Source organism: Nymphaea colorata, chromosome 5 (genome assembly GCF_008831285.2).
Source record: "Nymphaea colorata isolate Beijing-Zhang1983 chromosome 5, ASM883128v2, whole genome shotgun sequence".
Lineage (NCBI taxonomy): Eukaryota > Viridiplantae > Streptophyta > Magnoliopsida > Nymphaeales > Nymphaeaceae > Nymphaea > Nymphaea colorata.
Genome location: NC_045142.1, coordinates 26,635,317 through 26,662,719, shown reverse-complemented (window position 1 = coordinate 26,662,719; position 27,403 = coordinate 26,635,317). Strand labels below are relative to the sequence as shown.

The 27,403-nt window shown below is 39.4% G+C and overlaps 4 protein-coding genes across 8 annotated transcripts; 2 read left to right on the top strand and 2 right to left on the bottom strand.

The window, feature by feature from the left end:
- Positions 1-5,844: 5,844 nt before the first annotated feature.
- LOC116254284 (stress-related protein-like) lies at positions 5,845-8,926 on the bottom strand. Its single transcript, XM_031629567.2, has 3 exons — positions 8,768-8,926; positions 8,366-8,584; positions 5,845-6,552 (listed from the first exon to the last, which is right to left on the bottom strand). Exons 1-3 carry the CDS (start codon positions 8,798-8,800, stop codon positions 6,049-6,051), a joined length of 756 nt encoding a protein of 251 aa, XP_031485427.1. The 5' UTR covers positions 8,801-8,926; the 3' UTR covers positions 5,845-6,048.
- Positions 8,927-12,294: 3,368 nt separating this feature from the next.
- Positions 12,295-13,239, top strand: LOC116254285 (protein DMP5-like). Its single transcript, XM_031629568.2, has one exon. The coding sequence runs from the start codon at positions 12,359-12,361 to the stop codon at positions 13,109-13,111; it is 753 nt and encodes a 250-aa protein (XP_031485428.1). The 5' UTR covers positions 12,295-12,358; the 3' UTR covers positions 13,112-13,239.
- LOC116254283 (pentatricopeptide repeat-containing protein At1g08070, chloroplastic-like) lies at positions 12,952-17,149 on the bottom strand. 4 transcript variants are annotated; one of them, XM_050077877.1, is made up of 5 exons: positions 15,199-17,149; positions 14,785-14,935; positions 13,636-14,115; positions 13,307-13,381; positions 12,952-13,091 (listed from the first exon to the last, which is right to left on the bottom strand). In XM_050077877.1, the coding sequence occupies exon 1, from the start codon at positions 16,743-16,745 to the stop codon at positions 15,285-15,287; it is 1,461 nt and encodes a 486-aa protein (XP_049933834.1). In that variant the 5' UTR covers positions 16,746-17,149; the 3' UTR covers positions 12,952-13,091; positions 13,307-13,381; positions 13,636-14,115; positions 14,785-14,935; positions 15,199-15,284. The 4 variants fall into 4 exon arrangements, with proteins under 4 accessions (XP_049933834.1, XP_031485423.1, XP_031485424.1 ...); XM_031629563.2 differs by having other exon boundaries at positions 13,307-14,115; positions 14,671-14,935; XM_031629564.2 differs by having other exon boundaries at positions 13,307-14,115.
- Positions 17,150-18,771: 1,622 nt separating this feature from the next.
- On the top strand, positions 18,772-26,319 carry LOC116254698 (dol-P-Man:Man(5)GlcNAc(2)-PP-Dol alpha-1,3-mannosyltransferase). 2 transcript variants are annotated; one of them, XM_031630242.2, is made up of 13 exons: positions 18,772-19,122; positions 19,216-19,250; positions 19,531-19,649; positions 20,535-20,603; positions 20,818-20,975; positions 21,069-21,135; positions 21,243-21,296; positions 22,246-22,334; positions 23,635-23,751; positions 24,103-24,215; positions 24,286-24,364; positions 24,731-24,787; positions 25,517-26,319. In XM_031630242.2, the coding sequence occupies exons 1-13, from the start codon at positions 19,034-19,036 to the stop codon at positions 25,683-25,685; spliced, it is 1,215 nt and encodes a 404-aa protein (XP_031486102.1). In that variant the 5' UTR covers positions 18,772-19,033; the 3' UTR covers positions 25,686-26,319. The 2 variants fall into 2 exon arrangements, with proteins under 2 accessions (XP_031486102.1, XP_031486101.1); XM_031630241.2 differs by having other exon boundaries at positions 18,774-19,122; positions 19,512-19,649.
- Positions 26,320-27,403: the final 1,084 nt, after the last annotated feature.

The window sequence follows — 27,403 nt, the reverse complement described above, 5'->3', positions numbered from 1 at the left end:
TGCCCGTGAGTGCCCATGGGGTTTTCTGTTGCTCGGCACGATGACCATGACATTGTCAGAGAACCACGGTTGGAAGCCTACGAAATATTTGGAGGTTGTGCACACCTCGTTTTGTTTCTGTTAATGTGACGTAACTCCAATATGTGATCAAACTTAAAGATATTTGTTTTGCAAAAGTAAAATATTATTTTAATGGGCCATGTTCCATTCATGGCTGGATTTTCTCCATACTCAGAGGAATTCTGGCCCTTCTTTCTATCTCTACAGGTAGTTCTTGATAGATTTTGGCTTTAGAGTGACGACCTTGGTCTTGTGATGGACGGACATTGGCATTCTGGACACTGCGTCAATTTTTTTTTGAATTTGTGGTTATTTTTATTTGGGTCCAAGTATTTTATTATTGAAATAAAACAATGTCGGATTTCTTTATGTTCTGGTTATGACTCAATATTGCTTCCGCTATTATAAAAATGAAAAAAAAAAAATTGGTGTCAAAAATTGGGTCGTGACAACTTTGGTATCAGAGCACAGTGTTTAGAGTTCTTGTCCAATGCCAATGTCGATCACAAGCAGAGGAAATGTCATCCAAGCCGGTTAGAGAATGGTGTTTTGATTTGTTGTGAATATTGAGTTTTAAAGTTTTATGTTAGTCCAAAATGGTTGTGTTTTTACAGTAGCTTTTATGGATCTTATGAATCAGATATTTCATGAGTATTTAAATCGATTCGTTATAGTGTTCATTGACGATGTACTAGTGTACTGAGAGTGTGAAGCAATGCATGCGGTACATCTCGCGATAGTAATGAAATTATTGAGACAAAACCAACTGTATGCCAAGTATTCTAAGAGCGAGTTTTGGCTAGACAAAGTGAATTTCTTGGGACACATAATCTCGAAGGATGGAGTAGCAGTTGATCTGGCCAAGGTAGAAGCTGTAGAACAATGAAATGTGCCAACCAAGGTCACCCAAATCAGAAATTTTCTTGGTTTGATAGGTTATTACAAGAAGTTCATTAAGGATTTTTCGAGAATTGCAACCCCAATGACTAAACTACTACGAAAGGGAGTGAAATTTATGTGGACAAATGACTATCAGAAGAGTTTACAGATGTTGAAAGATAGTTTGATAAGTGCCCCAATTCTAGCACTGCAAAAAGGGAAGAAAGGATTTGTGGTATATACAGATACGTTAGGAACAGGTTATGGAGCAGTGCTTATGCAAGAAGAGAACGTCATAGCATATGCCTCTAGAGAATAAAACTACATGAGAGAAAAAAAAAACTATTCAACGCAAGATTTGGAATTAGGAACTGTGGTATTTGCACTAAAAATATAGAGACATTAACTCTATGGTGTGGAATTTGAAGTATTTTCTGACCGCAAATCCCTCAAATATTTGTTCTCGTAGAAGGAATTAAATCTAAGACAGAGAAGATGGCTGGAATATCTCAAAGATTATGACTTTGAGATAAAGTATCATCCAGGAAAGGTTAATGTGGTAGTTGATGCACTCAGCAGAAAGATACCTACTAAAGCTAGTGGACTATTAATGCAGACATGAAATTTGGTGGAAGACTTTGAAAAATGGCATCCATTGCGAGATGATAATGGAAATGTGAAGTGTGCTGGAATAATTCGGGATAGTTTCCTTGATGAAATTATTGAGAAACAAAAACAGAGCCCTGAATATGCGAAGTTGAAACTTGAGTGTCACAAGAACGAAGAAACTCTTTATTCTGAGGATGACGATGGATCTGTGTGGTTCAACGGTAGATTGTGGGTTCCGAATGATCCAGAGGTGAAAAACAAGCTGCTTGATGAGGCACACAAAACAAGATACACCATACATCCAGGAAACACAAAGATATATCAAAATTTAAGGATAAACTTTTGGTAGCCAGGAATGAAAAAAGAGATTGCTGAGTTCGTCTCACGATGCTTAGTGTGTCAACATGTTAAAGTGGAACATCAGAAACCAGATGGTTTGTTGCAACAGATAGAAATTCCTCAATGAAAATGGGAAGACATCACCATGGACTTCGTGGGGTTACCACTTACTCGACGACAACACGATGTTGTTTGGATAGTGGTAGACCGCCTAACTAAATCTGCACATTTTCTTCCGATCAAGATTTCACAATCACTAGAAAGTCTGGCAGATTTGTATGTTGATGAAATTATGAGACTTCATGGAATCCCTAAATCAATAATCTTTGACAGAAATCCAAGATTTACATCCAAGTTTTGGGGAATGTTACAAGGAGCATTGGGAACAAAATTGAAACTGAGTACAACATTTCATCCGCAGACAAATGGGCAATCCGAGCGAATCATTCAGACTCTTGAAGATATGTTAAGAACTTGTATTTTACAATGGAAGGGTGAATGAGATAAACATGAATAAGTTGATTTGCAAGAGGACATGACTCAGTATGTACATGATCCTTTGGATTTCTTTATGTTCTGGTCATGACTCAATATTGCTTCCACTATTATAGAAATGAAAAAAAAATAGTGTCAAAAATTGGGTCGTGACAGCTGGTTTCCAAACATCAGTATACACCAACTCTAACTTTTCCTTCTTTGAAGGTCGTCCAACTTTGGAGAAGGTGACCATTTTCTGTTTCTCGAAGATACAGTCTTCACATAACCCAATGGCTATAGATTTCAAGTCATGAAACTTGTTATTTGTTGTCATGATCTTCATTCCCTTCTCACTCATATGCCAAAGCCTGCAATGCCACAACAATGATTTATTTTCACATTTCCCCATAGCCACTATGTCTTTCACATCTACGGTCATGTACAATGTGTCAAGTTTATGACCTCGTGCTATAACCATAGCACCTTTGGTTATCTTCCAAGATCCGCCAACAAAGGTAGTAACATAGCCTTTGTCATCTAACTGTCCGACCGAAATGAGATTCCTCTTCAACCCTGGAACATGTCTGACATATTTTAACTTCCATACATGTCCATTCTGCATTTTAATGTGAACCTCACATTTCCCATGTTTTAACTTCCATACATGTCCATTCTGCATTTTAATATGAACCTCACATTTCCCTACAATATCCAGAGGTTCATCATCCACAAGGTATATTCTGCCAAATTTTCCTGCAACATAGTTGTGCATACTTTCATTAGAATACGTCGAATGAAAAGATGCACCAGAGTCTAAAATCCAAAACTCTATGGAGCTGTGTACACTCTAAGCAAGTGCATCAGCTATATCTTGAGTTGCTACATTTGTTGAATGATCCTCACGATTTGGGTTCTTCTTCTTTAACCACCTGCAATCTCTTTTTCGGTGTTATGGTAAGCCACAGTTTCAACAACCATCACTTCAAGGTTTGGATTGACTTATTCCCTTAGATTTGGACCTTTCTACGCTCTTGGTAACGTTGATTAGTTCTGCTCCTGTTTTGAACATTTAGCGCAGAACCGAGAGATTCTCCTGCCTCCCTTCTGCGAATGTCCTCACTAAGTATTAAATCTCAAATGCCACTAAACTTCAATTTACTTGACCCCGATGAACTACTCACAGCGGTCACAGTGGCTCTCCAACTCTTCGGTAGAGATGACAGTAAAATTAGAGCTTGAACCTCATCATCAAATTTAATATCCACAAAACATAATTGAGAAGTAATAACATTGAACTCATTTATGTGATCCGTAACAGAGACACCTTCAACCATTTTCAAATTAAATAATCGACGCATCAGATATATCTTATTCGAAGCAGAGAGTTTCTCATACATATCTGTTAGCGTCCTTATCAAACTTGTTGTCGTCTTCTCGTTAACAATGTTGAAGGCGACCTTTCTGGCCAGCATCAACCAGATGACTCCAAGGACTTGTCTATCCAACAACTGTCAATCTGTATCAGCCATTGTTGCGGGCTTCGCTCACATGAGCGGTTCATCCAATTTCTTCTGATACAAGTAGTCCTTGATCTGCATCTTCTAGAATCCGAAGTCTTTACCGTCGAACTTCTCGATTCTGACTTTTCCTTCTTCCAGCGCCATTGTTCCTATCGCGAACGAACCTGACTCCGATACTAGTTGTTAGGAACAATACGAAACTCTTTCTCGCACTCTCAAGAGGGGGTAAGAAACAACAAGGAAGAAGACAAATATTTATGTAGTTCGGAGCAAAAAAACTCTTACGTCTACGGTCGCACAGATCTTTTACTATTCACTCACAGATAAAACATAGACACTCTCAGAGAAGAAGAATAAAATTGCGGCCCTCCTCGCAACATAAGGATTAGGGCGAAACCCACATTTGCATATGAGTGTCTAGTATAGATCAAGTTCCATACGCCAACAATCCTAACATTACGCTAAAGCAAATCTGTACTTCAGGTGATAACCATAACCATCTTGCCTTCTTGGCCTTGCATAGGTCAGCCGGACCTGGCTGGTGGTGAACAAGCCATCGTGTGTCCCAAATTTACATCTAGCTGATACAATGAGGTTTGTTGCTTTTTTTCAAGCACGGGAATTAGTCGAAGTAGAGTTTCGGCTTCCTGATTGGACTCGACCTTTGAGTAGATGCTAGGTTTGTTTGCCTTTGTCGCTTAGTCGATGTAGAAGAGACTACTACGATATGCAGGTCGCAGCATAACCCATGAACGACTGCCACGATTGAAATCAAGAGCTCACCAACGCGAAAGAGAATCTTGACCAACAATGTGCCATGATGATTGCTCCGACGCGCATATATTAGGCCTCTGATCAAGGGATCTCCCATGAAGATCTGCATCATCGCCTCAAAATCCTAACAAAAATGAAGGGGATCACTCGTGGGAAATGTCATGTTCATTTGCTCCGCTTTGAGAAAGTAAACGCCATACCTAGAAAAGAAGAGAAGGAGAGAGAGAGAGAGAGAGAGAGAGAGAGAGAGAGAGAGATGGCGAGATGAGAGAGAGACGATAGACTGTTGAAGAGAGTAAGGGCTACCGAGAGAGAGAGTGAGTCAGATGGTTTAGTATGCTTCCATGTCAAGCCCTTTATTCATTTGATGAATGTCTAATATGGGTTTACATTTTTTGATTTACTTTTTCAAATAATTTAAAATTATTTTTAAAATTAAAGAATAATAGAAAGAAGTAGTAATAAGTAAACATGTCTCTTTACTTATGGTTTTCAAGATGGCAAGTGTGAATTTAACTTTCATGTTGAACTATATCTGTTTGAATGAAGGGACTAGGTATGATGAGCATGCAAAACCTATATATATATATATATATATATATATATATATATATATATATATATATATATATATATATATATATATAGTGCTTTTTCAAATCTCTTCAAATGGAATTTGTTCCAAAAGTATATGCCATGGTTCTATGCTTTGCCTTTTTACAACTTAGGTAGATACGATTTGAATCAACAAAATATGGGTCTTTTAGTTTTGGGAAGGATGGTGTTGTAAGCTGTTTTGTGCAACTCTATGGTCGTCAGCTTTGCAAGTCACAAAACAATTCATGTTTGGACTTTTGGATAGATTGTTTAGCTATAAAGCTTGCTTCTCCCCTTTTTTTCCCTTTCATGTCACCTCTTTTTTTTATTTTGTTTTAGCACTTTTCTTGTTGTGGGTTTGGTGACGATGATGTTTCTGGGCATGCTGGGGAAAACCTTCTTTCTATGCTGATTCAAGTTAGGCTTCGATTATGCCCGGCTCTCAAGCATCGGCTAGGAGATTAAACACTAAAGAAGATGGTGGGTTGTAGATTTTAAATTAAGAATGAACCTGCCACGGCAGGTGATGGTGGCCGTGTAGCTGCAATATCAAGAGCAATGAAAGCGGCGAAGCATCAACAAGAACTGCTTGTAAAACAACTCGACGATTTAATACTGTGATAATCAACCTAAAAGTTTCAAGTTTTCTGCAGGCAGATGCCTTCAGAAGCTAAACAACAGAAGCAAACTACTGCGTAGGCTATCGTACCGAACCCACGGTCCCAAGTAACAGCCAGCCATGTAGATGGGCATGCAAGAGATCAGGGTAAGAGGACCGTCGTTGACGCTGACATCATTGAGTGCCTCCGACGCCCTCGCCTGAAGCGTGCTCACGTTCACCGAACACTTTGGCAATCTTATCAGTGGGGATCACAGGCAGGTAAGACGACACGGCGTAGCCCCTGTTTGTTGAGGAGCGGACTATGTCGTTGTATCTCTCTGACCAGTAGGCTGCGCTCGGGATGACGATCTGCGCTACCTGAGGGAAGAGAGGGAGCCGGTGGAGTGTTCGCCATGTGGTCACTGCATACCTCTCGGCCACCGGCTCATACTTGGCATAGAGCTCCTTGCCTACGGGCTCATACTTGGCGTAGAGCTCCTTGCCTACCGGCTCGCATTTGAAGTAGACGGTCTTGGCGAGGCCGCTGGCCGCCCCGACGACGCCATCCCGCCGGACCTCCGTTGCCACCTCCCGAGCCACAGCCGGAGCCTTTTGTGCAGCCCAGCAAACGTGGCTGGAGGCTTCCTTTACAATGGGAGGCACGCGCCCGTCCACCTTGCTGATCGCTTCGTCGACCTACAGAAAATTAGAACAACGGAATCTTCAATGCTCAGGACTCCTGAAAACCAATGTGAACAAGTTATACTCATTAGCTTATATGAGGTTTGGGGGTTTTTTTTTTAATAATTTTACATTTCATTTTAATAACTACCGCTTTTAAGAAAGGCTATTTTAAGAAGGGATACTGATCTCCTCTTCGTAGCACTAGCCCCCTTTATCTATCAGTATGTACAAACTATATTGAAACGTGACAGGTGATTCTTTCAAAATTCGAATAATATTAATTTACCTAAGTATTAGGTTTCAATGCTCATAATGACTTTTTCAAGTTTCAATGCTCATAGTTGGTTCCATGCGTACTATCAATCAGCGTAAGACAGTTTTATTATATACCTTGAGGGACCAAGGTCAAGCTAACGGTCAAACCTGATGGTTAATATCATGTGCTATTGATAATCAATTAACGCAATAAACTGCAATAATAATTCATATATTTGGCAACCAATATCTTGGTATGTCATAATCACATTTTTCTGTACCACAGTCCAAAGTTATACTGCTATGAATTTATAATGGTAAAAAAGCTGTCGCTAAGCGACAACAACGAAGCAGAAAAAGGTAGTGGGGATGTTGAAACGTGGCAACATGCCTAAACATGAACCTGAGGCCTGACATTCGAGAAAAGATTCATGAACTGTCAAGTTTTATATATAAGCGACATCTACACAGTAAAGTTGGAAAAGCTATGATCTCATCAAAGTCAGGAAAACTGCACTTCACATGGGGATGGGTCAGGCGCGCACACAGAAACAGAGTGAGAGATTTTAACTTTCACGCAGAGATTTTTTGAGTTTCGGATGGAGCACTTCATCAGTCCACTTCAACATTAGGATCCAACCAAAGAAAAAAGAAAAAAAAAAGGAAGAAAGAAGGGAAAAAAAAAAATCACAAGTGGACCACCAACTTGCCTTCACGTGTCTTCATCTTTTGAGCATTGCCACACCAACAATGTACCATCCATGTCGTCGCGTCGATGCATGACGGAGACACTCTAGTACTCGTTAGTTCAACAACTTCAACTAAGTCGGGTATCTAGTACTCTCTAGTTCAACAGCTTCAACTTAGTTGGATATGTAGCATAAAATTGGAAAAGTACGCATAATAAAAAGCACCGTCAGGAAGTAAAGCATCATATCACACTCCTTATGACTTAGACCAACTATAATATATTTGATTTACGGAGCATTAAAATGATTTCCATTTTAAACTCCACCAACAAAAAACGAAATTAGATCATCTCCTGTTCTTGCGTAAAAAAGGCCTAAGATGAATGGCCAAAACCATCCAGAAAGAAGCGCCCTAGCGGCGATAATAATAATAATTTGTTACACAGAAATAATTCGTTACGGAATCTGCCCTGGGGCAAATTCATGGATCGTGCTACAGCTTTCATGAATCTGCCTCATCGGGCAGTCAGTAATAAATCGTTCCATTGGCAAACAACCCGGAAGGAGTCTGTACGTGTGCTAGCCTAAACCCCAACACAAATATTAGGCTATATGAGATCTACTACGACCAGGCAAATGAATGTAAACAACATATGTGACCTAAGAGGCTCGTTGATATAACTAACTTTTCTGAACGATCGTTCAAAAGAAACCCAGACCTGAACTCAGTTAGGTGAGAAACCGGAAAATATTTTGAGGCGCTTCCTTGAACTGATCAAAACTAGTACACTACTGGACTTAGAATTTGGACTACGAGTACTGGCATGCTTTTCACTAAAAATGTAAGAGAGAGAGAGAGATCTAGATGTGGCCGTTTACACCTTGCGATCGACGAAGCTGAGGAGTTGGAGAGGGACGGTGTGGAGGCTCTGGTAGACGGGGCCGACGACCGTCTTGACGGTCCCCTCGACGGTCTCCACCCCCGGCCTTAGCAGGCCCGAGTTCTTCTTAGCGCTCCCATAGAGACCCGAGACGCACACCACCGCCTTCGACGCAGCGGTCTTCACGAACTCCAGATACTTCAACCTTTCCTCCTGCTCCTGCAACAAGAACCCAGAGAAGATCAACAACGAAGATCGAGAAATAATTCCAAACTCCAATTCAACACCTCAAAACAAAGAAAATGAGAGAGAAAACAAACGATCTCCGACGGGATCGGACGGAGACAGAACGAAACCAAGAAGAAAGCGCAAGTGATCAAAGAAATGCATCAGATTCAGTACCGGTTTTTCACGGCGATCATTCGCGTCCGCCATTGAATCTCTCTTCAAGTAGAAGACCTTTCCGGATCCGGGCAGACAGGTGAGACAGAAGGGAAGAAAAGCAGGCCCAGATCAGGAACCGAAGAACGAAAACCCTACAGCATGCCGGTGACCCACAGGCCGGGGGACGCATTTATATGAGAACCTTTAGATTTCGACCGTCCGATTGTCAAGATCAACGGCTGTGGCCCGCTCCCTTCCCGTGCGGAGCGGGGTGCCTTTGTCACGAGGATCCGACCCTACCCGCGACTCTCGCTACCTTCCACGTGGCAGCACGAGGACCCCAACTGAACTGCTTCGTATCAAATTTTGGGCTCCAAATCGCGTCCGTATCGTTTCGAAAAATGGTTCCGGACCGCGGTGGGCTCCACTAACCGCGGGCTCGGAATCTTCAGACCTCGTGGCTATCGACATCCAAGCTGTCGGCTCGTATCGGTCGATACGATTTGGCACGTACAAGTATTATCCCAAATCTAATATCTCCAATTCCAGGATGCCAGTAAATCGAATCTACTTTTTATTGTATTCAGTTGATCATATGATCATATATTTGAATTGAAATACGAACGAAGAAAATTTTGTTATATATGAATCTAATTTTTAAATTCATAATATAAATTTGATTAGAATTTGACTTTTATTTTCATATCTAGATTTGCATCTATCAATTAAATGTACAACTGAATCTAAACCACATTAAGAAATGACTTTTAAAAATGTAAGAATGCTAGATAGAGCACATTTATTTGAAATTGAATATGAATCTTAAGCCAAATCCAGTCTCGTACTTATTTAAAATCGAGTTTAAATTCAAATAAAATCGAATGCCATTTTTTATATTTAAATACAATACACTTTTCTTAATTGAATGTTAATTGTTTATCTTCAAACCCAACTTTTTTAAATCAGTCTGAATGAATATCCATTTTGAATCCAACCTTTTCACATCCCTAATCTCATCATCTAAGTAACAATCTAATCATTCATATAGGTCATACACGTCAAAATAATGAGAAAAAGAAAAGATACTATCATCAACTCATACATTTGAGTGATACATATTTTTACATAGATTTCTTACAATCATTTACTTATTAATATATATTGTACTCATTCAAAAATGAGAATTTCTATAACTCTCATTTCTATAACAGTACCTCATAACCAAAATTTTTTGGCTCTGACATTATATATATATATACATATATATCATGCTGCCAACCTTGAAGCAAGTTGAACTCAGCAATGATTCGAGTAACTCGACCCCATTATCATGAGAAGTTCGACCTTAAGCTATAATTAAAGCTGATCGTGAACTCAACCGCATTCCGAACCAAGTCCGCATATACTGCAGAAATCCAACTATGAGTTGACCTTTCTTCAAACAGCAGCTGTTCTGACCAGCTAAGCCATGAAAAATCTAACCTCATGTGGGGAAAGAAAAGTCGAAGATCTGGTGAGTGGATGTGATTTTATGACTCTAGACACTATGTGACTGAAGAAAACTGATACGAGTTTATGCCAACTGCCAAGAAATGCGGTGTGGGCATTGAAAACTTCGCCCGTTTGTGACCCAAAGGTCTTAAACCCGGCTTTCTAGCGGCGTATGCCGAACAACTTGTGGCTGGTAGTTAGATGATCGCCATCAATATCTCACCGGTCCAGCGCAGTTTAACTAACAGAGAGATTCCATGGACCAAAAGACTGCAGAAGGACAGACGCTTTCTGAGATTGGTTTAGCGTCCAAATAGTATGCCGATTGAGGAAATTTTGGGGCTCATTGTTTGATTCACGAGACCATCATTTTGTCAAGAAAATTGGTGGTGAACACAACAGTAGAATTGAGATTCAATGAGAAATCAAAACCGCATCTTTACCTCTGTTATCGGTGGAGTGGAGGGCTGCTCCGAGACCTGGGTCGGAAAAAGAAACACCTATCAATTAGCCAGTGTCCATGAAAATACAATTGACAGGTTCTTTGTTGGGAGGTTCTCCCCACTGGGGGAGATCTTTTCTGATTTCTTTCTGTGTAAGTACAACGGTATAATGGATTCAAAATTGTTTTTTGGCAATGGGGAGGACCATTGGGTCTTGTTTGATGGCGTGAACAATAAATTCAAGTTCAGAAAGCCAGGATTTTCAGTCGGACCTTCTAAGGCCAACTGATCCCCCTCCTCCTCCTCCTTTCTCTCTCTCTCTCTCTTTTTTTTTTGGTGAAAGAAGCTGTACTTCATGTGTGTTAAAAGGTAGAAGCAATTTTTTTTTTTTTAAAGAAGCCACGGAAAGTTGCTTAAAGTTTGGGCAAATAATGCTCAAAGGATTCTTAAAAAGCAGTCTGCTAATAGAAAAACACTAATTTTTTATATAAAATGACAAAAATATCTCCTATTCAGCGAATGATACTAAATTTTTTATATAATATGACAAAAATATCTCCTCCTCCGGGATGATATTTAGGGGCTTGATCAGCCGATAGGAGTTGATGCATAAACTATATTTACAAAACTGTGAGAGGTGTAATAGAAGGCAGAAAGCACCATGGATAAGCCAAGAAATGCTAAGGCAGCGGCAGTTTCAGGAGGCAGCACATTTTACGGGCTTGATGTGAAACTCCTTTCTTCGAATGCCTGGCCGTTCACGTGATACACTTTCTGACCGTTGTTGAGTTTTCCTGAAACAGTAGAAAGCTTGCTTGAGATAGATGAAAAGAATGTGCAGTAACTACAACGAAGATGGTCAATCATCTAAAGATGCTCAAGTTTTTGTTGACCAAAACTGTTTCAGCTTACTTAGAAAAAATGATCGTAGATTGTTGTAAAACATTCAGATCTTTGATTTTTTGTGGAATGAAAATGAAAACTATCCAGAAAATTTGTGACCTTAGACAAGAATTTTTCCGAGAAATGTGATATCACCTAATATAGAGTCGTCACCTTATATTGACGTACTTATTTTTTTTTCCTTTGTTAATGTTCTAATCGGAAAGTTGACTTTAATCTCCCGGCTAACTTTGCCCAGTAGGATCTAAGAGTTTGGTTCATGTCTAAATCATGCCAAAATATGATTATTCTAAGGGTCTGGCTTTGCTTGTGGGCAAAGTCAATAACATGATTTGAAGACACTATTTTTTTCTTAACAAACAAACTTCGGTTTTAAAAATTATAAACTACCCGTTCTATATATGCATCTATTTTTTGTTGTAACAAACTAATTTGGTCATAAAAAATATAAATTATGCATTTACACGTCTTAATTTTAAGAAAGATTCCTACCCACCTCAAAGGATGAGAAGAAAGAAAAAGTAAGACATGCTAATGACCTGTCAATCAAGGTGTTTTAGACATGGTGTCACTGTCATCCCAAAAATGCGCCAAGTCAAAACTGTTTGGGCTTTGCCTGGGGGGACTTGGCGCACCATCTAACTAGGCAAACAAGCCAAATAAATTTTACTGCTTGGAAGCTAAAGGCAAAGGCAAGAGACATTTACATTTTCTGTTGTCCGTAACGTCACGTTGCAGAGACAACCACCGTGCAAGAAATGGCCCACGCCCCATGTCTCCCTTGCCTTCTCTGCCCTTCAAAAGTCAGAACAGACAATCATTCCTTTGCCTTCTTCTCAACCACCATTCTCAGAAAATGTCTCTCAGATCAAGGATCCAAACCCCAAAGGGAATTGTTGCAGAGATTACAGAAAAAGCTCAAAAGGAAGAAGATGAAAGGCCCTCGGAGCAGCCATCTCAATCTGCTGCTCAGAGAGCCATCAGCCAGACCTTGGCCAGTACTGCCAACCTGGCCAACCTCCTACCCACAGGCACCCTCTTAGCCTTCCAGCTGCTGACTCCCATCTTCTCCAACAATGGCATCTGTGATCCTGTCAACCGTCTCATGACCCTGATACTGCTAATGCTATTGGCGGCGTCATGCTTCGTTGCTTCCTTCACAGACAGTATCAGATTAGATGATGGTCAACTCTATTATGGCTTCGCCACCTTCAAAGGCATGTGGCTTATTGATTACCCTGTATCTTCGTCTTCTTCATCATCGTCATCAGCGCTGCCGGATCTAACAAAGTACAGACTTAGATTCGTTGACTATGTGCATGCTGTGCTATCTTTCTTGGTATTTGTTGCTGTGGCTCTGAGAGACAAGAACGTGCTGAATTGCTTCTACCCACAGCCAAAACATGCTACAGAAGAAGTGCTGGATGCTGTTCCTGTTGGAATCGGGCTTATCTGCAGCCTGCTGTTTGTTGTCTTCCCCACAAGACGCCACGGCATCGGCTATCCTGTTACAAATGGTAAATGAGACAAAAAAATCAACAATTTGCTTTGTCCATTAAATCTTGTACATGCAATCAATTTAGCTGTACATCTATGTCAATGCAAATTTGGTTGGTTTTATATGTAATAAATGTAACTTGGTGCCTCAATGAACATGATGATGTGGAATTAAGCAACAATCAACCAATCAACGTAACTGGTATGGAGGAAATTGCATTACACTGTCGATAATGCTGGTTCCAAGCGCAAGCCAGATTCCAGCCATCCTTCTGAGAAACCATCGACAAACATTGGTCTGTCCCCACAGCAATCAGAGCGGGAAGCAATGAGAATTCTTTCTGCAATAAACAAGCTAAGCATACATATTTAACAAAGAAGAATGCAGAAGACCCTGAAGGAAGGGAACATCATGAAGGCACACTTATACACAAAAAGGAAAAGCAGAACATTTTGTTCGCTTATAAATTTCATAACTACTACCATACAACGGATGAACGTAGAGGATTTCATATCATGTACAATGGAAACAAGCAGGTATGTGGACACCACCATGTTTCTGCCTTCCATGAGTAATTCATCTAGATTGCGAGCAGCTTTTTAAAAACCTTTCTCCGCCTGTGGTTTACACTTTACACCACCATCAAATGAACAGGTGTATTCCATCCCTTTGACTCTTAAAGTATTCAAACATTGTAGGACTTGTGATCCTTTATTGCTGACGCGAACAGCCAATTTGGTTTCACAGCATTATCATTGAGAAAAATACACAGCATTCTGTATAATCAAATCGTCCCCTTGAAAGGAATCTTATTGCCCTCACTAGCACTAACTGGGATGCAGAGGCTGAGGACAGCATTGAGCAACTGGAATGATGATAGTGTATCACCAGCTGGATGCTGAAAAAAACTCCCATGTCCGCAATCCCTTTCATTGATTGTTCAAGATCTGTAGCATTGAGGAAACCTTCTTCGGTACCAATCCCACGATCATGCATGAGCAAATTCCATACTACCTCTTGCATAGATCCCCCTGCATGGCCATGAAATCTCTGGATGTCTTTTAGTGCTCCAAATGACAGTTGCACTCAAACGAATCACACAAACAGTAATCAATAATCATGCGAACCAACCAACTAAAACTCCAACTGAAGAACCGTCTACTACAAAAAAACATCAGAGCCCAAGATATTTTAGAGTGACGGATGAACCTAATTAGGATCAATTCACACAATCATTCTTGCATGGTAAGAATCAGACAACAATTTCATCTTTCTGATAAGCAACAATAATAAGTCATTCGTTTTTCATGCTGTGAAGTGTGAAGTGTGAACCATGCCAGGACTTGCATATGGTGACATGTTATACAAGGATTTTTCACATCCTGTACAGACGGCAGTAACCTATAAGTATTGTTGTCGGAGTTTTTTTTTTTTCACTACTTCCATTTACGAAACAATTAATACTGGTCTGCCATTACAAAATTGTTTCCAATGGCAAATGCGACCTGCCAAACATTAAACAAGTAACCTATCACTATATGCTGCTTTGAAGGCAGAAGCATTGAAATCACAGAAAAGTAAATTACTTGAGGCCTGTGTTTAACTCCTTTGCGATATAGAAGCATCTTTGTCCTTAATTCGGTGATAAGTAATCTGAGGAGAAGATGAGTCGCTTCCAGTTTTTTATTAAGTGAACAAACCTGGGTATAATGAAAAAGCAACAGAAGATTCGGCATCAATCCTGAAACAACTCCCAAATCAACAGCCAAAAGAGAAGATGGTGACATCTTTGCCCTCACATGCCACATTGCAACTGGGTCTGTCGAAGAAGGTTCAACGCATAAATTCATCCTGACAAACCAAAAACCAAAATGAGCTTCCAAGTTCACTAACCTAAAAAGTTTCCAAATTTTCCTTCAAGAAACAAAGTTGCATTCTTGCAATTTTAAGCTGAAGACTTCCTGATCGCTAAATAAATGAGAAGGATAAAATGGAAAAATTGATAAGCACTTCAAATCTTTTTATGATTCTGAAGACCTAACTTTTATTTTCCATGTCCAAGTAGAGGTGGCTCATGTAGACAAGTAATTATTCTGGTGAAGCTTTTTGCTTACCATTCACAGCAGCAAAATTCCCTTCTTTTGACTTCAAAAGAAAAGAGGGAGGCACTTGTGTCAATGTAAAAACAAGTACGCAGCTATCATAAAGCATCGGGTTCTGCAAACATGATTTCTAGCAGTTTGTATATGCTCTGCCATTCAGGGTGAGAGGTATCGGCAGAATGAAACGTATGAACTTTACAATTCAGCTCAATGGAACTCCACCCTGGTGTTTTCCTTGCTCTGTTTTGCTTCAAGTTTGATCTAATTTTTGAAACTATGGACCATTTTCCGCATGAAGCATATAAGTTAGACAGGATAAAATTGTAATCTGTACCACTAGGAACCACTTCATACAGGTTTCGAGCTGCAATTTCTGCAGTTTCACAATCTGCGGTCACTTGACATGCGTAGAAGAGACCTCTCCATATTGATGCATCAGCTATGCTAGGCAGCTCTTTCAGTAAACTGCATATTTCTCCAATTTTTCCAGAACGAGCAAAAAGGTCGATCATACAAGCATAATGTTTTGCACGTGCAACGCCATTGCACGTTTGAAGTATTGACTTGAAAATCTTTGTTCCTTCGCCAATCAAACCTGAATGGCTACATGCTGACAAAATGCTGAGGAAAGCTACATCATCTGGCTTGAATCCCAACTCTTGCATCTCGCTGAACATATCAAGTGCTTCCTTTCCCAGTCCATGAAACCCATATCCTGCTATCATAGCACTCCATGATACCAGATTCTTATCAGTGATGGAATGGAACGAAACAAATGCATCCTCAACGCTTCCACATTTTGCATACATGTCTATCAGACAGGTTCCAACTATTGAATCTGAACCGATCCCAGATTTAAGAATGTGTGCATGAGTCATCCGCCCAACCAGCAGCGAACCCAAGCTAGAGCAAGCTTGAAGCACACTTAGAACACCAATGTGATCCAACATCTCATTGCTACAAAGGAACATAATCCTGAAGAGAAACAGGGCATCGCAAGGATGTCCATTGACTGAATAGGCACAAATCATAGCACTCCAAGCTACTGAGTTCTTCCAATACATTCTATCAAACAATTCACGAGCAGATTTCACGTCCCCACATTTAGCATATGAATCAATAAGCGCTGTTTCGATCACTACAAATGTATCAAATCCCAATTTAATGACCATCCCATGGATGAAGTTCAGGAAACTGGACGCGGAAATCAAGCTCAGTAATGTGACATCATTCGGCTCCTGGCCTTCCAGCCTCATATCTCTAAATAAGGAGAAAGCTTCCAACCAATTCCCCACTTGGGTGTAAGCACCGATCATGGTAGTCCAAGCAACAACATCTCGTTCACGCATTTCATCAAACAATCTGCGCGCATTCTCAATCTCACCAAACCTCACGTACATGTCAATCAAACAAGTGACAACATGCAAATTTCCCTCGTACCCATTTCTCCTGACTACATCATGAACCTTTCTGCCACCGTCCAAATCCAAAATTGAAGCGAACCCCTTGATAACAAAAGGAAGCGTGTAATGGTCAGGCTTCATATTCTCCTTCTCCATCCTATCATATAAATCAACAACCTCCTTCCACAAACCATTCCTACTAAACGCACGAACGATGGCATTCAAAAGGAATACGCTCCTCTCTGAAACCGAATAAAAAACCCGTTTGGCTGCGCTTAGATTCCCTGCTTTGGCATACGATTTCACGAGATGGGTCGCCAAAAAGGAGCACCCAGACAAGCCCAGTGTCAGAACTCGAGCGTGAGTTTGCTCGATCGCCGGCAACGGCGGGTATCCGCGGAGGACCAGATAATGGAATTTGACCGCCGATTCGGCCAAGGTAGCAGGATCAACGGGGTGACTATCCGAGGGAAGAACAGTTGAATCCGCCAACAAGGAAATTGACGAGATTTTCAGCTGGGACCTTGGTCTTGGCGGCCTAAAGAACAGCGAAAGCCGCATCGAGGGCGCGAAAACTCAGACTTCAGAGGAGGTGGGGAAGTTTGAAGTTTCTGAAGGGCGGTCCAGCGGCCAGTAGCCGTCCATCACTCAGATGGACGGTGGATGTCACTGTATCGTGACTTCCCGCCCAAAAATAATTTACCGTCCGACACATCGGCATCTTAAGTCGGATCTAGACTCGTATCGCTCTTGACTGAACGATTCGGCGTGTTACCTGATACAAACATACCTAGTCGACCAATTCTATAACTATTATTTACATTAAAAAATTACGTATCATTATTTTGTTCAAGTATCAGCTGGCCGTATGAAGCATTTGATAAGACAAAAAAAAAATTGTTGTTGAAATCCATATATAAAAAACAAGTAATTGACATCCGCCCACTGCGAGTATTGTTGGATAATTTTTTTTTTATCTGGTTGCTAAAAATTCCAAAAACTACAGTTAATAACTTTAAAAAATCGTGGCCCAACAAAAACCGTTACTGATGCACCCATGACAACAGTTTTTAACGACAGATTTTTTAAAAAATCCATCCAAAAAACAGTCAGCAGTCGACAGATTTCAATTCATATATAAAGAATGCTATGTTTGTGTTTCATAGTGTGATAGTTTGAGACAACAATTGAAAAGTAGACATAACCTCCCTTCAAATTTCCAACATGAAATCATGCATTTATGCGCAATTCATCGAGTCTTTATTGGATATACCGAAACGTTGAGTCTCATATTTGCATATATATCAACTAATAATCAGATTCAAAATTTTCTTCTATGCCTTACAAATGAACCAATAACCAAAGTAATGGATACATTCACAATTCCACAATGTACCAATATTTTTTATTTTATTATGTTACTTATACGCCTTCTCAACTTGACCTTTTTTTGGAACTTGGCTCACAATTCACACAAATGGAGTCAAACACCAATTAACCCTTCGTGAGAATGTTTTCTGCGTCAATTGAATCATAGCTAAAGATTTGTATATTGAACGCACTAAAATTGATTTTCTAAAGGGATTGACATAATGAACGGAATGAAACTTGTTAGGCAACTGGTTTTTATTTCGAGCTATCATAGCTTAGTTCTCTTTACTGTAGAGGGGAGATTTGCCAAAAGACTTTCTCCACAATCTACAATAATTGTAGACAGCAATAATTGTAAGACAAGTGATCAAATTCAAACATATAAATGTGATTTTCTTAAAGAGTAGTAGGGTACTGGGCGGTAAGGTGGTCCACTTCATTTAAAAACTCATGTTCGAGTATTGGAGTAGTCACTGTCACGTTCCAGTGCTCTTTTCTTATGAAAGTTAAAAGATCTAGAAACATGTTATGTAAAAACCAAGGAGGCGGGCACGGAAAGGGTTGTGGTGTCTCTTAGGTGCATACTGAATGAACCACTCACCATTTAAGAAAAAGAAAACTGGTTTATTAAAAAACAACACTACTTGAAGCCAAGCAATTTTACTTCTTCTGCTTTTTTAAGAGGGTTTAGATTCGATTTAGTTTCTCCAAAGTCATTTGTGAATGAGAAAAGTTTTCTTCTGCGTCGATAGAAGTTGGGTATTTTTAACGTTGGAGATCTTGAGATTCGATTTAGTTTCTCAAAGTCATTTGTGAATGAGAAAAGTTTTCATCTGCGTCGATAGAAGTTGGGTATTTTTAACATTCGAGATCTTGTAGGGGCAATTTCGGGGACCCTCCATCTCTCTCTCTCTCTTGGAGACGAAACAAGAGCTTTTGCCGCGGAGCGAGCGCCCGCGCCCACTGGGCATCGAAGACAAGATCGCGATCTTCGTCGCCGCCATGGCCAACCGTAGAGTGGTCGCCTGCAAAGACAGCGGAAGCCAACGTTCGGATTCAATGGCTGTTCTCAAATGTTTCGGATTATCCAAACCAGCAATGGCGGCGGTCTTGCTCGTTCTGGACACTCTTCTCACCTCACTCGTTATTGCATACGTCCCATGTAAGCTCCAATTGAAGCTTTCTATTTTCTCCTTCATCTCTTCACATGGTCAGATCTTTATGTATTTTGTTGGTTTCTGATATTGAACTGCAGATACCAAGATAGACTGGGATGCGTACATGTCACAGGTGCAAAAGATACTATACTCTGAGTTGTTCTTCCTTTTTTTTTCCCCTTTGGATTCTTTTAACTCCTTGGAGGTGGCTTTGAACAACTGATTAGCTTATTGAACCCATTATAGACGTCCCACTTTCTTATATTAGTTTGATTTGGTGTGCTATGGTATTCTAGATATGATTTGGGGGTTTCTGTTTGGTAGCCTTTGGTGTTTGGGTGTTCTGTGGATTCATGAAATGTGTAATTGCTTAACAAATAGAAAAAACAAACAGGTAAGTGGGTTTCTTGCAGGGGAAAGGAATTATGAGAATCTGAAGGGGGACACGGGGCCTTTGGTTTATCCCGCTGGTTTTCTTTATGTTTACTCTGCCATTCAGTACATCACTGGTGGGAACGTCTTTCCTGCTCAGGTATGTTTTTTTTCAAATGCATTTGTTTTTGTCGTTTTAATGGTTATATGTGACGAACGAGCTGTTTCAACTGCATTAAGGGAGAAAACCGTGAAGTTATTGCCTTTTCACGTTGGTCGTCGATTGCACTTTCGGATCATTTTGTGTTATCTACGATGCATATAGCAGCTATTTCATTTTGTGTTACCTACGATGCATATAGCAGCTATTGGCTTGGTTATTAGTGTCTCTTCCACATGCCATAAAGTTGAGTTGAGTTGCATTGCTGTCGGAGTCAGATAACTAACGATGGCCTCTCACGATATGCTTCTTGGTGATAAAAAATTTTCGGAAAGTTTAGCAGGATTCTAATAAAAATACACGACAGAAATATCTATATAATTACCTGTAAACAGAATATGCGACAGGATGACAAACAAAGGCAAGGGATTAATCCATAGGAGGGAAGACTGAATTACATTTTTCTTACATAATGTAAGCAATCATCCTATGGATATATAGAGAAAAAGGAACTGCCAAGCCTTCCATAAGCAGTGAAGAAGGGACACTCAGATGTCCAATATTATTATTCTAATAAATTGCTAGTTGCTTACTAACTGATTTCTTAAAAGAGTTAAAGATGGTCAATGCAGTTGATGGAAACGCAAGTATTATATGTCTGATTTGTATGCAGTTAGTGGGTTCTTGTGATGACCATTTAATTGAGTAAGCTTGGTGGTTGCTGGTGATGACCATTCAATTAAATAAGTTTGAAGTTAAGCAAGTATTTGAATCTGGATGAAAGCCATTCTATGAAGTATCATGATGGATTTCCTTAATGTCCAAGTATGTATATTGTCTATACGTTGCAGTGTCATTTTTGTAACTTGGGTTTATTTGCTGCAGGTCCTGTTTGGTGCACTCTACATTGTGAACCTGGGATTAGTGTTTCTTATCTATGTCAAGACTGATGTGGTAAGAAGAAAGTAGCTAGCCCTTTTCAAGAATAACATCTTGCTTTCCTTGAAGGCAAATCTCTGGGATGAGATTTATTTATTTGGAAAGGAGAAAAAAGAGGGACAGCTTTCAAAATTCCTGAACTAGTCCTGTGATTTCCTAGATAAAAGTCTATGCTACTTATTGCTTATAGCATTAAATTATAGCTTTGATCAATTGCATGTTTCTGCAGTTACCATGGTGGGCGTTTTGCTTGCTTTGTTTGTCAAAAAGAATTCATTCAATCTTTGTGCTTCGCCTGTTCAATGATTGTTTTGCCATGACATTTCTCCATGCTGCACTGGCGTTGATTCTTTATCAGCGGTGGCATTTGGGGTTGATAGTTTTCAGGTTTGCCTGAGGTCTTTGGCATGATTCACCTTGGTAGTAATTTTCATTTTGATGCATCTTGGTGCTTATTGCACTTTTATCGTTTACACTCAGTGGAGCTGTGTCAATAAAGATGAATGTGCTCCTTTATGCACCAGTACTGTTGTTGCTGTTGTTGAAGGTAATTTAGTACATTACTTCTATGGTCTTTCAAATATCTTTTAGGTTGAGTAATTTCTAGTGCTGAGCCAATCTTTAACTCTTTTCTGCAAATAACTTTTGGTTCAGGGCATGCATGTAATTGGAGTTGTGACTGCATTATTTAGCGCAGCACTGGTGCAGGTACTACAATATACTCAGTCATTCCAATTTTTCCCCTCAACAAGTAGTTATTGGAGGATTTTTTTTACATTGTAAACGTGTTTAATCAATTTCACATGAAAGAATACATAGTGGGTAAGATGAATAGTTGCATTTGCGACACTTATCACTCGAAGGCCTTGAACCATGGGGGCTATTAGTTTACCAATAATCAAATGCTCTTGTTGTCAAGTTGTTTCTTTCTTATTGTTTTATTTTTATAACATAATCTCTAGGATTTTCACCATAGTTCAACTGCTAATAGTTATTGTGAGGTACTGTTTGCCTGTTTGGAGAGCTTGTCTTGCACATAATTCTTATGTTGGTGCGTCTTGCTCAGACTGACCCTCATTTGAATTAGGTGACATAACTACAGTCTCAGAGCCTAGTCTGAGTGTTCAAATTTGCTAACCATGCGATATTGCCAGCGAGTCCTACCTTAGCTGATCTGCATATAATAGAATCTTGTACTTACTGTTTACATGGTAGTGATCTGTCAGAAGTCAAACGTTGTTGCCGAAATGTGTCAACCACATCTGGGGTGGGTGTATTTCTGTGTGCTTTTGTTTGTTTTTGTTTCTCTTGATGGGTTCTACATAACCATCTTTTTTAGGTGGAACTGCCAACTATCTGGTCTTGAAAATAAATGTTGTTCTTCTATACTCAGTAGTAAATTTTACAGACAACGCCTTGAAATCTGTTCATAGTTTGTCTTCAAAGCAATTACTACAAGTGGTTGATTAGATTTGGCACTCTTGTAGAAAACTGATTTTTGATTGTTGGTTAAGCTTGGCAAACCCAGTGTATCCCATTCTATTGTTAGTTTTAAGTGTTTAGCTGTATGAAGATTTAGTCTTTTTGCTTGTTTAAGCATGTGATCAAATTTCTGATTTCATAATTTTTTTTATGAACCTAGTAAATCATACTGCAGATTGCGTTGGGGTTGCCCTTTTTATTAAGTCACCCACTTGAGTATGTATCAAGAGCTTTCAACCTTGGCCGCGTCTTCATCCATTTCTGGTATGCTCTCAGATATAAAACCTTTTGCTATTAAGACCATATGTGATGTAAACAGCTAGTTTTTCTGGTACATTGATAGAGTTGTTGAAGTGCTAGATCTGCTGGAGAGAGAGAGAGAGAGAGAGAGAGTTCACTTGTGGTAACTAAGATAAAATGTTTGTAGGATATATAGCAATTCCTTTTATGTCTGTGACTTTGTTTAGTGCTGTAGCACTGTAGCAGATGGTGTGTATGTTGCTTCTGCTTTCCAAGACGTCGAGGCAAGAAAGGTCCCACTGCATCATCCAAAATCGAAATTGTAATATGTTAGAGATCAAGTCAATCACTGAACATCCTGAACAAGGCAAGTGAACCTTAGTATGCGACATGATGAAATGCATGTGATGCAGTTTGAGACTGGCAATCAACAGAATTGTCATGCCAATCTTCAGTAAACGAACCTTTCATTTTACTGGTGAGACATAGTAAAATTACTGAACAGCTTGCTGTTCATGAATCCAGATATTTATTCAATTTCACAAACTACTGTTGCCACATGTACCAGAAAAAATCACTTAAAAGTCAAAGCTGCCTACCTACTGCTTCTTAGTGCTAATTCAAACATTTTTTTATTTTTTAAATGCATAAGTTGAGTAACCGTTTGCTTCTTAAGGATAGATTGAATGAAACTTCTAACCTCCAATAAAGGTCCATTAAAACAACTATAACAAAATGAATAAAGGCTTTGACAGTTCAAACAGTTGGATGGCATTTGGAGAGCTTTATGCAGTTTATGTTTTTCGGAGATTCCCAGGAAATTATAGAAAAGTATGGAATACCTTCCCTATATTCTAATTTATCTCAATTTTTGCATCAAATAGTGTAGCTCTAGAACAAGGAAAGCTCCTTTACAACAACAGTTCTAAGTGCCATCTTTAAAACTGCAAAAGAGGTGTATGTAGAGGGAATAAGTTGAAACCTATCTTGTTTTCATCAGCCTGATTAATGTGAGCAGCCAACCCACTTTTATTAGGGTTCCACAACAAACATAGCGGATATGACTGACTCCAATAACCTAACAATTTACTTGTGTGATATTTTACATGAGGAGAACTGAAGTTTGTGTAGCACATTGATTCGACCAATTATTTTTCATGTGCAAGTTTGTCATTAGGTTTCAGTTCTAAATGTCCATTAACTTTGTGTTTTTTCTAGAGTTACATATCAATCTGCTCATAGTTAATGGCAAAGATTTTTAAATTATATGTGCCCTTTTTTCATATATTCATTTAAATTAGAATTTCTTATTTTCTCATGCCAGGTCTGTCAACTTCAAATTTATTCGTGAAGATATTTTTGTGTCCAAGGAATTTGCTGTCACCTTACTCGCTGTACATCTCATGTTCCTGGCATTGTTTGCCCATTTCCGGTGGTGCAAGTAAGCATTCTTATGTTCCTCTTCCTCTTCCATGATTTCTACTTGAAAACCATGGGAAGCTTGATATCATTGGAGTGGCTTTAATTCAAGAATCATTTTTATCATGCTAAACCACATACAAATTCACAGGAACACAGAAACATGCACTCTGTCAAAAGAAGATAGACATTAACTTGCTAGAAGTGATGATGTATTGGAATGAAAAACAAAATTTTGGCAATCTGCATAAGTATGCAGATTTTAGAACATTGAAAGTGGTTGCTCTTTATGTGGTTGTCTTTGTAGAGTTTGTTATATCAAGTCATTTTCATTATACTTGTTGATTTTTGTGGCCTCGTCTGGCTTCTGCAGGCATGAAGGAGGGCTTTTCCAGTTTCTGCTCTCCAAAATTCTCGAATTGAAACATAGGAATATATTTCAAGCCTTTCTATGTGATTTGTCCTCTAGAGTTCTCTCTAAACAGCGTAAGAATGAATGCAATTGTATTTAGACACTTTTTCTTGTTTTGATATTAAAATTATGTGAATGGAGCAGATATTGCAACTTTAATGTTCACTGGGAACTTCATTGGCATTGTGTGCGCTCGATCTCTTCACTATCAATTTTATTCCTGGTAAGTTGCCGACAATTTATGAATTTGTTGATGGATGAGTGGCACTCCTAGCCGAGCTACCTAGCAATTTTAAAGTTCGATACTTCTTGTTGGATAGCTATGTGTGTGGCTATTGGGTTCTAAAACTCAATCTCGTTGCAACCAAAATTGTCAAGATAAATATTTTTAGAAAGTTCATTTAAAGATATGGATTTATTGTGGTATATGGCATACTTCACACGTTTGTTGCCAACTGCAAGTGTTGTGCCATGCCAATCCTGTTCTGTCTTCGCATTTTTTCCCTCTTGTTTCCCTGGTCACTGTGTTCCTATTCCTTGCTTGGCTGATTGTTTACTTTCTGGAGAAAATAACTGTCCTTTTTTGCAGGTACTTCTATAGTTTGCCGTTTCTTTTGTGGAAGACACCTTTTCCAAGTTACATTAGGTAAAAAACTGTTGAAGAATTATTCGTCTTTTCTCAGTTTGCTGTTCAGTGGCAGCACTGTACTATCATCTCGTTTCTTTCTTCATGTTCAAACCTTTACCTTCCATACGCTTGACCTGTCTCCTGTGGCACGACATGACCCAGATACACAGCCGCAACTAGTCTCTGTCATTGCTTAGTCACAGTTTTGACTGTTCTATGTAATTTTTAGATAATTGGTGCGGGGTGCATTCAGAAAGGAAATAATTTACCTATATACATTATGTTTGTCTGCTGTTGTTCGCGGTAAGTTTGGGGCCAAGATATTGGGAGATGCCATTGTTATCGTCCTTGTGAAATATTAACCTTCATAATCTGTGGAAACACCACCGGGTGATTCTAATTGAAATCCCTCTTTGCCCCTCTCTCTCTCTCTCACACACACACACACAGACGAAGGTTTCCTTATGTTTTAGTTTTTAAATTTTCATAGCAATTCTCATATTCAAATTCTGCCACATTGATATTTGTGCCTTTCTCTCTCTCTCTCTTGCACACACACACACACACAGACGAAGGTTTCCTTATGTTTTAGTTTTTAAATTTTCAAAGCAATTCTCATATTCAAATTCTGCCACATTGATATTTGTGCCTATATTTGTGTTCTACATCCATACGACAAACCTTTTCTAATGAATCACGACAGAAACTTGGCAGAAGTTTAATGTTTTTTTTTTTCAAACTTTGCAGATTAATGCTGTTTGCTGGAGTGGAGCTTTGCTGGAACGTGTACCCTTCCAACGCCTATTCATCTCTTCTACTATTAACTATTCACCTAGCCATACTGTGCGGCCTCTGGATTGCTCCATGTGAGCCTCCTTACCAAGACACAGATCCATCTGCTGCCAAAGAAGACTGATTCATTTGCTCGTACCGCTCGTCCTGATGGCTGTCACCGCGTGTGCCATGTCCCTGTCATCTGGCAGACGAGATTTCTTTGAACACAAAAGCTATCTAAATCTCCAAGCGGAAGTTTTTCAGAGAGTAAGATAGCTGGAACTGTTTAAGACCTCATCTTCCCGACACATCGCCCTAGTGTTTTTGTATCTTACAGTGAAACAAATTTTGGCTATGTATCTTAGAGTGGTTGGTTAATGAAATCTGCTACCACCCTACTGGGGGTTTGGACTTCGAAGCCATTTTATATTGAAGATGGTCAACAGTCCAATGTGGGAGGTTTATTTAAGTCGAAGGCAGTTGAGTTGCATTGAGAGAGGCATAGCTTAGCTGGTTGGATTGATGTTAGTGAAACTTAGTATCAACAGTTTGATTCTTATGAGCACTAGTTCGATTCCTATGTACACCATGTTGCTGTGCTTATGGTCGGCGACGCAGTCCAGGACCGTGGGGCAAGAAGATAAAATATTTCTCCCAGTGTCCAAAATATGAATCTCCTTGGCAGGAATAGCAGCACATCGGAAACAACAAAAACAAGAAATTGCTTGTCTTATTCTCTTTAAATAAGTTCCAAGTTTTGTTCAGTTGGGCCAGCAGCCATGTCTTCCGTTTTGTCAGTTCATCTGTTTGGAATTATCATATTTGGTGGTGCTGTGTTTGGTGCAAGGTTATTAAATCTAGAAATTGAATCAGACCAGCCAAGATGCCACTTCATACATCCAAGTGAACTGTTATGAATTGGAAAAAAAAAACTATTTATATACATTTTTCAAAAGAAAGGAAAAAGAATTGTTTTGAATAAAAATTGGAAAACTTTTAAAAACTAAAAGAAAATGATAACGTGACACATGGCACCTTTATATTGGAAGATGAACTAAATGGATCAGCCTTTCACTGAATGAAATTGGCTGATCTCAACCACACACACATATATATATTGCATTGTTGGTAGGTGCTGAATGATATATATGTGGAGAGAGAGGGGTGAATGTGATAAGAAAAAAAAGGTGATGGCTACGAAGTAAAAGAAGGGGAGCGTCGCTGTTTTGAAGTCGTCACGAGTCACTGGCTGCTGGGCAATCGCGATCAGAATAATGGTCCACACGGCTGTTCATGCGTTCTTATCGTCGCCCGGCTGGATTCTCACTCAATTATTTCCTCCATTTAATGGTTGTTAAATGAAAAAGGTAAAAGCTACGTAACGGCTATCTCCATAACCAAAGTTTTCAAATGCTTCGCTGGCCTCCATCACTCCTCATATTCTCTCTCTCTCTCTCTCTCTTTATATATATATATATATATAATTTCAGTTTTTTTTTCCCTTTTATTGAAATATCTTTTCATTTTCGCCTACCATTTAAAAGAAAAAGATTAATTGTTCAACATCCTTTCCGCTATGAGACAAAGTGACGGCTGCCAAACTGGACACAAAACAACCAAGAAAAGAGGGAAAGAGAAATTCAAGAAAATTCTAGATGGTGTAGGGACAGGGCCGGCCAACAACTTGATTCTCTCTCTACGTATATATTTCTTTTTCTACCCCGCATTAACGCGCAAAATCCAACTGCTACCATAAAATTTCCATTAATTACAGGAAAGAAAAAGGGGTTGCTTAAGCCATCAACTTTGAAGGATGGGGACGGCGCCAACTCATATCCACTCACGACCGAGTCATGCGGT

Coding starts and splice junctions, on each gene's coding strand:
- LOC116254698 (XM_031630241.2), top strand. CDS start 18,963: ATGGCCAACCGTAGAGTGGTCGCCTGCAAAGACAGCGGAAGCCAACGT. Junction 21,136..21,242: donor TGTTGTTGCTGTTGTTGAAG/GTAATTTAGTAC, acceptor CTTTTGGTTCAG/GGCATGCATGTAATTGGAGT. Junction 24,788..25,516: donor CCTTTTCCAAGTTACATTAG/GTAAAAAACTGT, acceptor CAAACTTTGCAG/ATTAATGCTGTTTGCTGGAG.
- LOC116254285 (XM_031629568.2), top strand. CDS start 12,359: ATGTCTCCCTTGCCTTCTCTGCCCTTCAAAAGTCAGAACAGACAATCA.
- LOC116254284 (XM_031629567.2), bottom strand. CDS start 8,800: ATGGCGGACGCGAATGATCGCCGTGAAAAACCG. Junction 8,585..8,767: donor ATGATCGCCGTGAAAAACCG/GTACTGAATCTG, acceptor TTCTTGTTGCAG/GAGCAGGAGGAAAGGTTGAA. Junction 6,553..8,365: donor TCAGCTTCGTCGATCGCAAG/GTGTAAACGGCC, acceptor AATTTTCTGTAG/GTCGACGAAGCGATCAGCAA.
- LOC116254283 (XM_031629563.2), bottom strand. CDS start 16,745: ATGGAGAAGGAGAATATGAAGCCTGACCATTACACGCTTCCTTTTGTT.